Raw genomic sequence first — 13,048 nt, 5'->3', positions numbered from 1 at the left:
AATACCATTTTCCTAAATTAATATTTCATCTTAAATGATCCCTTAAAAGTCCTTCATCGCTTTCTAACCTTAATTTCACGTTGTCTACACCTTTTATAGGGAAGAACCATGCAATACAATTGCAATAACCTTGCAATCAATACAATTTCTTAAGGATCAATATCGTCTAAGTCTAAGCAATCTCAATCAGAATCGGGCATTACTGATTTAAAAGATTCAATATTTACAGAATTCTGTAGTAGATCGATCCTTTGAGAGAAGATTTCAAGGTTATCTTTAATAAAGACGATTGAGCTCGAAGGATGATCACGATCGTAAGCATTTTGCTCTTAGAAAGTGCAGCTTTTTATTTTCGATCGAAGCTAGAGATTTTATCGATTTAGATCCTTTCAAGGAGAGCTTTCGTCGTTGTTATCAATCGTCGACGATCGCTCGAATTGAAAACAACAACAAGAACATGAACGCGGCGAGGAGCGTTCGCGTAGGACCATTCGTTCGTCGCGTTTCGTCTTCTCTGAGTCGCGTCGAGATCGCACGATCGGATTCTCACAAGAGTTCGCAAACAGCTCGGCTCCTGTCGATTTTCCAACGCCATGAAGATCAATCGGTCATCTGATCGTTTCACGATACAGATTTCTTTTATTTCGTTTCGTTCCATTTTGTCTTTGATAGAAAAATGGAAAGTTTATGATTACGAACACTCTCTTGGTTTACGTACAACGTTGTGATACGCTGTTGTTCGTTACAGAATTGCAAATACGACGTGTTTTTTTTTTTTTTTTTGTAAAACAACGGCGTTTCGATTTATAAAAGAAACATATCGTCATATATAGGAGCGTGAAGCTTTGTTTTGCGGTAACCAAGAGAGGTTATGTTTGCTAATTGTTTATTAGACAGTCATTTTCTATCGATTAGAAAAGCATTATATTAATCTAAGATATTGAAAATCGTTGATTGAAAAACGAATTTTCTTCCGGAGGATAAAAAAAAAGATTGGCGAATAAGCTGAGCGATGGTAACTGGAGATTGATCGATTTTTCGTGGCGTTCGATTACCGAACAGCAGTTTTCGGAAATGACAAGGACAGAATTTACAAGGCCGAGGACTTGATTACAGTGCAACGAATTGCCCATATAGAAAAATGGACGAAGTGTTAGTTATAGCAAAAATTTGTTTACCCCCCTTTTCTTTTGTTTTAATAGTAATCATAATAATGATCATAATAATAACCATAATAATATATATATATTTTTTTCTTTATTTCTTTGTTATTCCGCCGGATAGCTACTATATAGATTCTCTTAATCATTTTCACAAAAAATTCGATACGATCACGGCTTCTTCGATCGTCGCGGCGATCACAGTCGTCGTCGTATAACTTTCTTTTTTTCTTTTCAACAAAAAGAATCTGTCATTCTTTCATATTGTTTTTGTGATTTTTATTTTAGATATCAGATTCAAACAAAAACGAGGCATCCGCTCGTCTCCTTTCTTTCGAAACGAACGAGCGGGAGTTTCACAAAGAAATAAAGACAAACTTTCGTTCGTTCGTAAACTCGTCGTTGACAAATCGATGACGACGACGATGATGACGATGACGACGACGATGACGACGACGACGACGACCCGTGTCGCGACGCTCTCCACTCGAGTACGTCGATAATCCGTTATTGCAAAGTAGCTGATATATAAAAAATTGTAATATCACATGTTTACCATATCTTCTTTCGTCGTGTTGCCTGTTTTCGCGGCACCACATCCGACAACGACCCGCCTTGTCGGCATTTAGCTTCGACGCGGACGCCAATTGCGCTCCTCCACCTCCGTCATCTTCGATTTTCTTCGAGAAATCGTTCCGTGCACAATGTGCACTGCACATACACACACTGTTCCACGGGAAAAATACGTGATGGAGGTTCGTCGTTGCAATTACCAGAGACGCGGATCGATCCACACTGGCGAAACACTCAAAAAGACCGCGTTGTCAACGATTCCAAGATGACGGACCAATAAGTCGATCATATGTCGTCCACCTCGATCATTCGTGATTTTGTTATCGGCTTCGTTCGAGCTTCGTCGCGTTGAAAATTGGCTCGTTGCGAACTGGTGCTAGAATGTTTCGATTTTGTCGAACATCACGAGTGGCGAGTCCGAATGGAATGTAAATCGGGGATTTTATGAAACCAATATGGCGCTGGGCTTATCGAGGAGATGAAACGCGTCGTCAGTCTTCGATATTTTCGATGCAACGGTTTACGGATACGTTTGGTGGTCGACTTACCGGTCACCAATGGAACCGCCCGACGGAGACGAGGATACGTGCGCGAGAAGAGAAGCTCTCGGATAGCGAACAGAGCGAGTCCACTTCCCCGCCATTCCAATATCGCCAGTATTAGCAAATTTTAAAATGCCAATTCGAAACTGAAATTGAAATTGCGTGAGTGAATATTTCTTGCGGAATTTCAAATATTTTCGTCGAAATTTTTATAAGATTGAAAAAAAGCATTTTGTAAATTAACTCCTTGCCTTATGATCTTTTCAATAGATACTCAAATGAATATTTTTGTAGCACCATGTCAGATGATGTGTTATGGATATGTTATATATAATTTGCAGTTAGATTAAACATTGTTAAAGTATTCAAACTTCATTACGAGTACAATATCCCTTATTGAATTACGACTATAATGTTTGCCACGAGTATGATCCGATGTTAAGGCAAGGGTTAATTTTTAAGGTTAGTATGAAAATGGTAAATCGATTTGGAACGTCGGGCCGATAGACTGGATATGCAGCGTTAAAAAGGAGCAAGGCGCACCGTTCCCGACAATAATTCTCGATCGACGCGCGTCAGCTGCTGTAAACGTTTCAACGGCATGTTAAACTTTCGCGTTCGTTTTAAAGTGTATAGAAACTACGATAGAGCCAGCTATATCGTCACCGCTGCTAAAACCTAATTAACAAAGTCCTCGTAACTGCTCGATAATTCAACATTTTTCTCTTCATTTTCTTCATCTCGTTCTCGGTAACATCGTGAAATTAGAACTATTTCTGCATTACTCTTGTACGCTCTTCGTCTTCATGCCCCATACACACACACAAACAGGCATTCTCGCATTCTTTCTTCCATATTTTTCGCTTCTATTTAATATTTATAGTATTTACACGCGTAGATATCCCTGTCAGCGCGTTTGCCCGTGTTCCCTTCGTTTTGTTTTTCATTTATTCATTTTGAATCGTCGTGGATCAACGTTCAGTGGTATGTTCGGGTCTCGACGATCCGTGGTTCCCCTTTAATCTGAATTGCGTTCAAATCTGGATAATATTACGCGAATGATCGATATTCGTTAATTAATAACGCCAAAAAGCAATGCTTGGTTCGTTAGTTCACAGAATTTAACATTTTAACGATTTAACTTTCTATACACATACTACTATAGTGACCGTAAATAAAGAAAGGTAAACCATATGCAACCATATGTTCCGCCATATGCAATATAGATACATGAGGGGAATCGCGGCGTGGAAAAATGATATACATGTATATGTAACCTCAAAAGCTCCTTCGTTCGCATCGTTTCATCTATATATGTCGGCTTAAGCTAACGAAATATATATATATGTATATATCTATCAGAGGCTTATTCGATTAATCGCAATTCTCTATTCGTGAGATCAGTACTTTCCATCTTTGATTGTCCTTCAGAATTGTGTTATTCAAAGTTCTTTCTCGAGGCGGCAGCAACAGAAATACAACATACATATGCATATGTGTGTCTCTATTTCTGTGTGTGTGTATATATATACGGATGTATGCATACGTGGGTGATATATATGAATATTCTCGTTGTCGAATCGAAGTTTTTCTCGAAACAGAAAGCTGCGCCGGAAACCGAGAAAGAATTAGAGGAAAAGGAAAGAATAATCGCGATATGATATTTTCTTGCTGCTTTTTTTTTTAACCTTTTCTTGTTGCAAACGCGTTGACACGAACCACGCGTAACTTTATCAGTTTCTTCTTTTTTCTATGTATATTATATATATGTATATGTATGTATGAATATATATACACGTGTCGTAGTTACAAGATATATATACACCTAATATTGCTGTTTGGCTTCTGTGAATGCCATGTGAACGCGGGATTAGGTCATGTTCTGCAATGTAACAAAGTACACGGAATCTTTCAGTTTCCGTAATGGCGTTTGACATTTGTCATTATTGAAATATCGCGACCGTAAGTTGCAGCACTTCAAGTTCGATCAAAATGGAGAGTTTTATTTACTTATTTATCTTTTTTTTTCTTTCATGCTTTTTTCCTTTCCTATACTTTATTCGTTCTTTTTTATATTTTGCTTTGCTAATATTTAAATCTCGCGCGACCGCTGCACTGGAAATGCAGCCATTCGAGGCGTGGTCGAATTGACTTTTAACAATTTATAATTATTCATTATCGTCGCGTCATGGTGGGTTTCGGGAACCATTATCGAATTAAACGTCTTCATTGAATTTTATTTTATATTTCTTTCTTTTTCTAAGAATCGAATAGAAAAACTGGAGGAACGAGGAGAAGTATGTTGTTTAACACGTTTAAAAAAATAAGAATGACCTTTGTCGGTAGCTTCTAGGCACCTACGAGAACTGGTTTCTTGGTGTACCGTGAATTCTTTCTCGTTGAATAGCTTCATAATCTCAATTCTTATTATCTGTCTTGAGACGTTTAAGAGGTTGATGGATCACGAATCGCTTTACGGGCAAGGTCTCCTGAAGAGGGTAGTGAGAATACTTTCTGATGCTGGGAAGCTTAGAAAAATGCAAGGGTGACCATGAGAGCATCTCCGGTATTAATTTTCAAATCATTTTCATCTAAATCTATTGTAGGATCTCTATGTTTTTTTTTAGAAAGATAAAGAAACAAGATGAGATAATACTAAACTGAAAAAAATATAGTGAACATACCACAATAAGCAAAATCTAAGTGACTAAACTTAAAGTTAAAAACAAACGACCTAACCTCAAACCTGGTGAAACAAATTTAGCTCTGAGGTTTAAAATATTCAATGAATGTCCTCCCAATATCGTCACGATTAATTTTCACACAAATTCACGCACTTGTAATCGATTTTTAATCATGTACACGCATACATACGTACATAAAGCATACACACACGGTTCATTGAGACGAAACTATCGAAAAGCCATCGATCAACGTTCGCGAATCTCGCTTTTTCAAACCTATCGACTGAAATAGAGGGGAGAAACAAAGAAGGGGAAACGGTAAAAAAAGAAGAACACGGCACCATGGTGCAGCGATAGCGATGCAACGATAAACGACTTGGCAACGCGTGTCTCGACGCCTTTCGCCTCTAATCACAGAGCTCGACTGTCCGAAAACTCAAATGCAGAGAACATCATGATACTCTACCTATACTAACTCTTACTTTCTCAAAATTTTCAACGCTCTTATAATAATTAGTCGTCGAGCCTGAACCGTTCCAAGCAATTAAAGAATCGTGTAGCATCGTTCGTTTTATAGTTGGACCGTTTATTAACAATTTTTTCATTCAATTTATATAGAATTAATTAAGGAATGATTAAAAATGAACGAAGAACGTGAACAACGATTCTCTAATTGCTTCAAGAGTACATATACATATATGTATGTATATATTGTTCTTCGTTTTCTCTTCACTTTATTCTTTTTTATTCGTTTCGTTTCATATACTTTATTCTCATTCTCTTGCTTATCGTTTCTTTCCTTTTCTTTTCTTTTGTTGTTGTTGGTTGTTTTAGTTACTTAAAATCTATCGCGCGCAACCACGAGTCTAGCTGATATCCCCTAAAGATGCGTGTAAACCTACGATTACAGTGTGTGTTACCTTACGTATTAGAACGTGAGTATTCTGAATTTTGTTAGTTTCCATCCTCCTCTCGTTTAAACGTTCGATGTCTCGAAGAAGCCGTCGCAAGCAGTATATAATTCGATATACTTTTTTATATATTTTTTCTTTGGTTTACTTTTTTGCTTTTTAATCGCGTGTTTGGCCATGCAAAAATATGCCAAGTTGCATTATAGTAGCGGGATCGTTTCGTCGGCACATCCCTCTTTTATTTTTGCTCTCTTGTGTTTTTTTAACCTCTTTTATAGAATTTCTTGGTTTTTTTTTCTTTCGTATTAAATTCGAACGACAATCCCCGAACCATAACCTCAAAAATCAATATTTTTTTCCCCGTGTCGGATTCGTTCTTCACGCGTACCGACGAATGCTCGCTAAAGACCAGACGCGAAGCGAGTAGCGAAAATGCAGCATGTCCTTAAAACGTACGCGGTGAAATTTTACAGGTAGCTTACTCTACCGGTACACTCGTCTCATTTCGTTGAAAAGAGTTCGCTGAAACAGCCGTCCTTCTCTTCTTTAAAGAAACTAGAAATCTTAACCTCGACACAACTTCCATTTCTTTCCGATTATGATAACCTCCAAATAGCTATTTTCCTTTTTCCATCGATTAGAATAGGACCAGCTCCGACGATCCTAACCAACCACATAAAACTTTCTTATGTCACATCTAATTGCACCATACTTAACCCTAACCTTAACAAAATCATTCCAGAGAACGGCAGTTCGTTCCAGCGATTCTCGCCAGAATATCAGCCTCGAGACGATCGTCCGGAGCCTTAAGAACTTTCACAAGTATTCCCTAGGTCTGGGCGGAGGCCGTTTTCTGTCGGACCTGTCGCTTCTGTCCGTCGCGGTGGTGTTCTGTTCCCTGTCATCCGTGCACTCGAGCATCTGCGTGGTCTCTGTCGCCTCCGATGGACTAATAGGCTGACTAGCTAACGGTGCCAGCGGTGCAGCTCCCTTGTTCCTTGATTTGCTTCTTCTCTTCCTCAAAATCAACGGTCCAAGGGATGTACCATCGTCCCCTCTGGAAGTGGACGCTTGGGCCAGTCTTTCTAACAACTCTTTACTCATTTCCCTCGAGGAAGTCTTATAATCACTACTACTGTCCTTCAATCTGTCAGACTGTTGCGATTGATGATGGTGATGGTGATGATGATGATGCTCTTGGGATTTGGAGCTTCTCTCTGTGGTTGTACCCTGCTCCCTGTAACCTTCGGTCGTCGACGTGGATGCAGTCGCTATAGAAATTTTCTGCTCTGTGCTTCCCCCAGGTGTTTGCGTAGCCTGGGAACCCTGTTGACAGCTAGAAGCACTTTGTGGTTGACTGGTTGGCTGAATCTGCGAGGAACCGCCGCTACCACCCGTTGAAAAATTGTTCGAGCCCTTCTGCTGCGGCGGAGTGGCCGCAGGAAGCCTTGTCATTAGCGTTTGCAGCATGTCCTCGATCTTTGCTAATCTTTGATTGACTCGTTGTACTTCCAGTTTCAGATCAACCTTCACCTCGAGCACGGCAGCTAGGATTTCACGATCGTGGCTCGGCTGAGTGGTAATTAGTCCATCGTCATAGCTCTCCAGTCGGCGAAGCTGGAGCTGCTTCGAATCTGCCGCATTCTGCTGCTGTTGCTGCGTCTCTTTCACGTTTTCAGCATCACCTGATTCTTCGATGGTACCGGTCAGCTTACCGAATTTTGGGAACACCTTGTTGCTACCGGCACTAGAACTGGGACGGGTGTCCCTGGCGCTTAAGGATCGTTTGAACGTATCTACCCCGGTTCCCGTCTCGCTTCCGGAGTCCAAGCTGGAGCTTCCTGTAAAATTCAGGCTTTTTGTGATGATTTACTTCGCTAAAATATTTTATTTAAATATTCTACAACATTGTAAACAGCTATTCTAGCCTCAATTGGTATCATTGGATCTTGGATATATTTAGTTTATAGATTAGGTTTATTACTAACATTATTGCTTAGGTTTGATACTATTAATGATATTCATCATGTAATATGTAGAATTTTTTTTTTATTTAATTGTTTACATTCACAATTTGTCCAGTTTGGACATTTGGTAGAATTTTTTAGCTGTTAGAATATCATGTGGGTGGCTACCCCCAGCGGGGTACCATCATCGTGTTTGTTAGGTTATGTCCTTTGTGAATATGTAGAATGAAAGTAGATGGAATGGTAGTTTTCAATTACCTAAGAGTCGTCCCCACTTCCCGGCCCGTCCTTTAACAGCAATGTTCTCGTCCGCTGTGGAGAGTTTCCTGGCGTGCGAGGATTCACCCTCCTTCCCATCCTTCCCGTCTTTTCCGTCTCCTTTCTCCACGTCAGCATTGTGTCTCTCCCTGCGGAACCTGGATAGAAAAAAGTAGAGAGCGAGAACGCCCGTGTTTAGTCGTGTCGACGTGATTTGCTTTTGTCTATTTACATTACTGGGATTAAGAGGCCAGTTTCACTAGGCGATCAATTAAATAAAGGGGGGAATAATAAGATTACATGGTGTATACAAATCATGGGTAGGAGAATAATATAGTACATATTTAAATTTGTTCTTTTTTTTTACATCCAAAAGTTTCACATATGTACGTATTTCTTCTTTTCGTTTTTTTTTTCTTTTTTAGGTTAGGTTGAACTTTTGTGAAACTTTTCTGTCCCTCGATCGTGTGTGATCGATAATCATCATTCAGCGGCAGGTTTTTGGGAAGGATAGATACGTATATATGCAAAATATATATAAATTGATATATACATAGGTATTTATGTACATTTTACATATATAGTGTTGATATTATTTTTGGTTAGACGAAGAACAGTCGTCCTTTCTTTCTTTGCTCTGCTACTGGTGCCGCTTTTTTTATTGGTGGCAAATGAGACAAGTTCGTTCTACTGAGGCTAGAAAAAGGGAGACAGCTCCAGCGGTGTTCACGAGCAACCTACTTTGATGTGCCTACGGGATTCGAAAGAAAATATTCTCGGTGGTGATAAGATGCCGATAACACATACGGGAAAACCTGGCAGCGTCGATGAACCGATTGTGGCCTCGTACCTATCAAAAAAAAAAAAAAAAAGAAAAAAAAAGAAAAAGGTAAGTATAAAATAAAGCTCTTACTGAAACATACCATACACTTAGGAATACGTACATTGAGAAAAGAAATAAAGAAAAGGCCATAAGTAGATATGGGAATGAAAAGAAAAATAATGTTGCACATGTTACAATTTACAACGAAGGTACAAAAGCAAAAATAATTTTGGAACTATGAGAGGACAAAGGCTGTGCACAATGATCCGTCAAATTAGTACGATCTATTCGGAAATTTTGAAATTGTTTGAAACTTGAATAAATATGTCTGGAAAATTTGTAAGTTTTCTTACACAAAATATTGAATCATTCATCTTTTTCCTCTAACACTTTGTTCGACCAAAAGAGAGATATTACTTGTTTCAAACTTGTTCATTACTTGTTTGAAACTTGTACAAAATTATTGAAAAATCGAAGAAGTAAAATTTGTCATTGTTTTTTATCTGATCATAATAATTCGATTATTTACTGTTGTATTTGATTGACGAAATTTTGAACGAAAGTTTCGTGGTGAAAGACACAGGACGACATTCTTGTTGGTCGAAATCGTGGTGTCTGATTTTCCGTCATGAAAAGTCGGGACACGTTGTCACGGTAATTTTTAGGCTGGATTGGCCGGCTCAGAAATTTCGTGCTTGATCCGTAATTATACCGTTTGCCCGTTGAGAGCATCAAAGTTTAAATTACTGGTTATCCACCGACGTACTCTGATGGGATACGAGCGAAGAATAAGAAATCAGAGTACGTAAATAGGAAAGTAGTGTTCGGCATGCGTATCAGTCTGTTCCCTTCGTCGTTTCATTGTCCTGGGAAAATAAGCGGATTCTTCCCGCGGGATTTTCTAAAAGAATGCCAAAGAAAATGAAAGATCGTGGATTAAGAAAATATAGAATAGAATTTTTCTTACATAATTTCTCTATTAACAAGAATTTTTTAATTTATGTAATTAATACCGATCCGTGGTTAATATGAATTTACAAAATGTGTATGTCCCAAAATTTGTTGGAAAATTAAGGAAGAAGGTATTTCTTAATTTCCAAGTTCCAGGAAAATCTAATTCGTTTATTATACCAAGTGAGAGGCAGAGAATTTCGGTGAAAGTGGTCGGTTTATGGTCGGATATGATTTGCCTCTGCTGGGCTCCAAGATATTTTTTCTACTTATTATTCATGAATCTTTCAAGGTCTTCTAGAGATATTACGAAATGTACAATATTCTGAGACAATTTTTCTATTAGTAACAATTTTCTAATCTCACGAAAGGGACATTTTTAAAGATCGTGTCGAGCAGAACACTGAAAATTCCAACAATGATGGCCAATCTGTGATCAGACGCGTCTTTCTTTCTATTTTGTCCACGATGTTCCAAAGTTTCCTGGAAACATTAAGAAATTTAAGATAGGATCTTGCAAGATTATTTTCCTAATTTAGGAGGTAATGTAAAAATCTGTTAATCTTACAAAAAAAAGTACCAAGTAAAATACTGACAATTCCAATATGCTGGTGGCCAATTTATAATCAGATTGTGATAATTTATTCCACAGATTTTCGAAAATATAGCTGGCAAAATATTTTCTTGTTATCCACGAATCTTTCAATATTCCTCTAAAACAGCAAAAAATCATAAGCAACCAAATTTTCGCAATTCTAAATCGCAGTAACCAGGTAAATGATGAGATTTCGCACGATGGAATTTCTATTCGGCCCCAATCGTGGTTCATCGACGCAACGTTAGATGATACAGTAGTATAAATGGTAAACGAGCTGCCTGATTAACTGTGGGAGTGCCATCGAGCGATCAACTCGCACCACTCGATCGGAATAAGGCCAGAGAAGAGAGAAAAAAAAATAGAAAAAAAAAAAGATAGAAAAGAAAATGAAAACGTATACCGCCACGTTCGTCCTAACCTCTTCGTTCTAAATTCAGTATCATTATTAAAAACGTACTCTACGAATCTATCATGCACGATAACATGCCACGGTCGAGGTTTCTAAAAAAAAAACGGTCGATTAAAAGTTAGATAAAAATTCGAATAATTGTTAGAGGATCGTTGGCAGTCTGGCAGTTTTTCAAGCAGCTACTTGGCATCGTTATATATATGTACATATATATATGTATTAAAATATACGTATACATATTGCATATATATGTATATATATAAATACAGGTGACAAAGAGAAACTTGAATCCTAGAGTGTGTACGTCACATGCATTCGGCGTTGCATAAAATCGTAAAAGGATCGGATGCTCGAGGCGCGATGGAGGACTCTGGTATTTCTTTCAAACGGATTCGTAGACTTCTTAGTTCTTATAAAAAAAGAACAAAAAAAATGCGAGGTACTGAGAGAAAAAGTGGACTAGTTCTAACACTTCACAAACTGGATAATTCTCTGTCTAAAATATATATGCAAATAATTCAATGCAACAACTGATTTCAATGTATTATCTGGTTTGATTTGGAAACAATGAATTATTTCTTACATTTTTGCACTATTCATCTTTAAAAGCTACGTCTGTAGTATCATGACATTTTGCACCACTTTATTCTTTTTCCATTTTAGAAATCAATGAATTCAGAGTGCAATTAAATGTTTTATTACTATTCAATATTAGGGGAAGTAACATTGAAAGAAATTTCACCCAATAACAGTTTTTAAAAGTTAAAACAGCTCAGTGCAATAAATTCACACATATAACTACCGATCTTTGATATGATATACGTAATTAATTGGAATTAAAGTAGTGTGATGAAAATAGATCATATTTGTTACAATAAAAGTAAATACTATCGAAAGTTAATACTATGGAAAACAGTTGTATGCTTTTGGTAATCGTAAAAATTAAAAAATACTAGTGGTTTAGTAATTCTAGTATTAATGTAATAAATTCCAATGTAATAAATTCACGTTCAGAAAAAATGTGACTTGGTCCATTTCTGCTCTCAATACGTCATATCGCTCTGTTAACGTTAGCGGCTGTGCCGTTTTATCAAGGACAAGCAATAAAACAGTAAAATTGCTCTTAAATAGTAGAAGAGATTCGAAATTGAACGAAACAGAGAGCCCTCGAGTTTGCTCTATACAAATCCTGGTTCCACTAAGAATATATAATATACGTATATATATTTATGGTGGGAGAAAAATGCGCATAACCCTCTAAAGCCGTATATCTTACAGCACTCTAGCATTCGTCAGAACTGCAGTGATCGTTAAAAATGACAAATATTGAATATAATGGCATCGGGTGATGTGTACGCATCTATGAACGATGCGACTCCTGGGCAAATCGATTTCATCATTTAAATATCATTATACCAAAATTATTAAAGGACGACAACGAAAACAAAAAGAACGGTACGACAATATTAGGACGAAAGAAAGAAAAAAAAATGATACATATAGAGTGATAAGAACGTCGAGAATTGTTTACATGGTGTAATTTTTGAATAACAAATCAACGAAGAAAGTTCAGGCACAAGAATGTTGCTTGAACCTTATATTTGAAGTTACAAATAATTTAATTCTCTGCTAGAAATACACCGTTAGCTGCGTAGATTTATCCTTCTCAGTCTATCCTTTTAACTTCTCAAAACTGTCCTCCCTAAAAACATCTTGAAATTGACGAGTCATATTTCCTGTGCTTTATGCAAGAGTAATTTTAAAGTTCGATATATTGTTAGTCAATTTCCACGTTAAAACTATCTCTTCATTTAATTCTCGAATGAAATATATGTATATTTATTAAATATACGTCACCTTCTCGAACATCTAAAAAATACCAATGGTATAAGTTATACAGTCTAATATTAATGAAGTTAAATTAACGTAACAACTAAATTATATTTGTTTCTTACAAAACATCGCCCACGTATTATCTATTTTCAGAAAGCAAATTTTTGTATCCATCTCATCTAACCTCACCACATTTTCCTCACGTAGTTTGCCCTGTCTCAGAGCGACAGATATGTGATCTACGCAGTAATGCATGTATTACCAACCTAAAACCAAATTGTTTCTAGCTTAAAAATTAATCCTCAAATGATATTTTTGCACAGGAACCCTCTTCACTGT

The 13,048-nt window shown here is 37.3% G+C and overlaps 1 protein-coding gene and 1 long non-coding RNA gene across 11 annotated transcripts in view; one reads left to right on the top strand and one right to left on the bottom strand.

Annotated features, from left to right (window-relative positions):
• Positions 1–3,214: 3,214 nt before the first annotated feature.
• LOC117213790 (potassium voltage-gated channel protein eag) overlaps positions 3,215–13,048 on the bottom strand; it is a 153,532-nt gene continuing 143,698 nt past the window's right edge. For 5 of the 10 annotated variants that reach the window (XM_033459453.1, XM_033459480.1, XM_033459490.1 and 2 more), the window contains 2 exons: positions 8,096–8,253; positions 3,215–7,711 (listed from right to left, as the gene is read on the bottom strand). In XM_033459453.1, the coding sequence (XP_033315344.1) occupies positions 6,687–7,711; positions 8,096–8,253 (1,183 nt within the window). In that variant the 3' untranslated portion in view covers positions 3,215–6,686. The remainder of the gene's footprint in view (positions 7,712–8,095; positions 8,254–13,048) is intronic. The other 5 variants (XM_033459470.1, XM_033459508.1, XM_033459514.1 and 2 more) reach the window with 1 other exon arrangement.
• LOC117213884 lies at positions 8,252–8,967 on the top strand. Its single transcript, XR_004488742.1, has 2 exons — positions 8,252–8,415; positions 8,521–8,967. It is a non-coding gene; the product is annotated as an uncharacterized LOC117213884 (long non-coding RNA).

This window comes from Bombus bifarius, unplaced genomic scaffold (genome assembly GCF_011952205.1).
Source record: "Bombus bifarius isolate JDL3187 unplaced genomic scaffold, Bbif_JDL3187 scf7180000007970, whole genome shotgun sequence".
Taxonomy (NCBI): domain Eukaryota; kingdom Metazoa; phylum Arthropoda; class Insecta; order Hymenoptera; family Apidae; genus Bombus; species Bombus bifarius.
The sequence above is the reverse complement of the archived record's forward strand: the minus strand, read 5'-3'. Positions and strand labels throughout refer to the sequence as shown.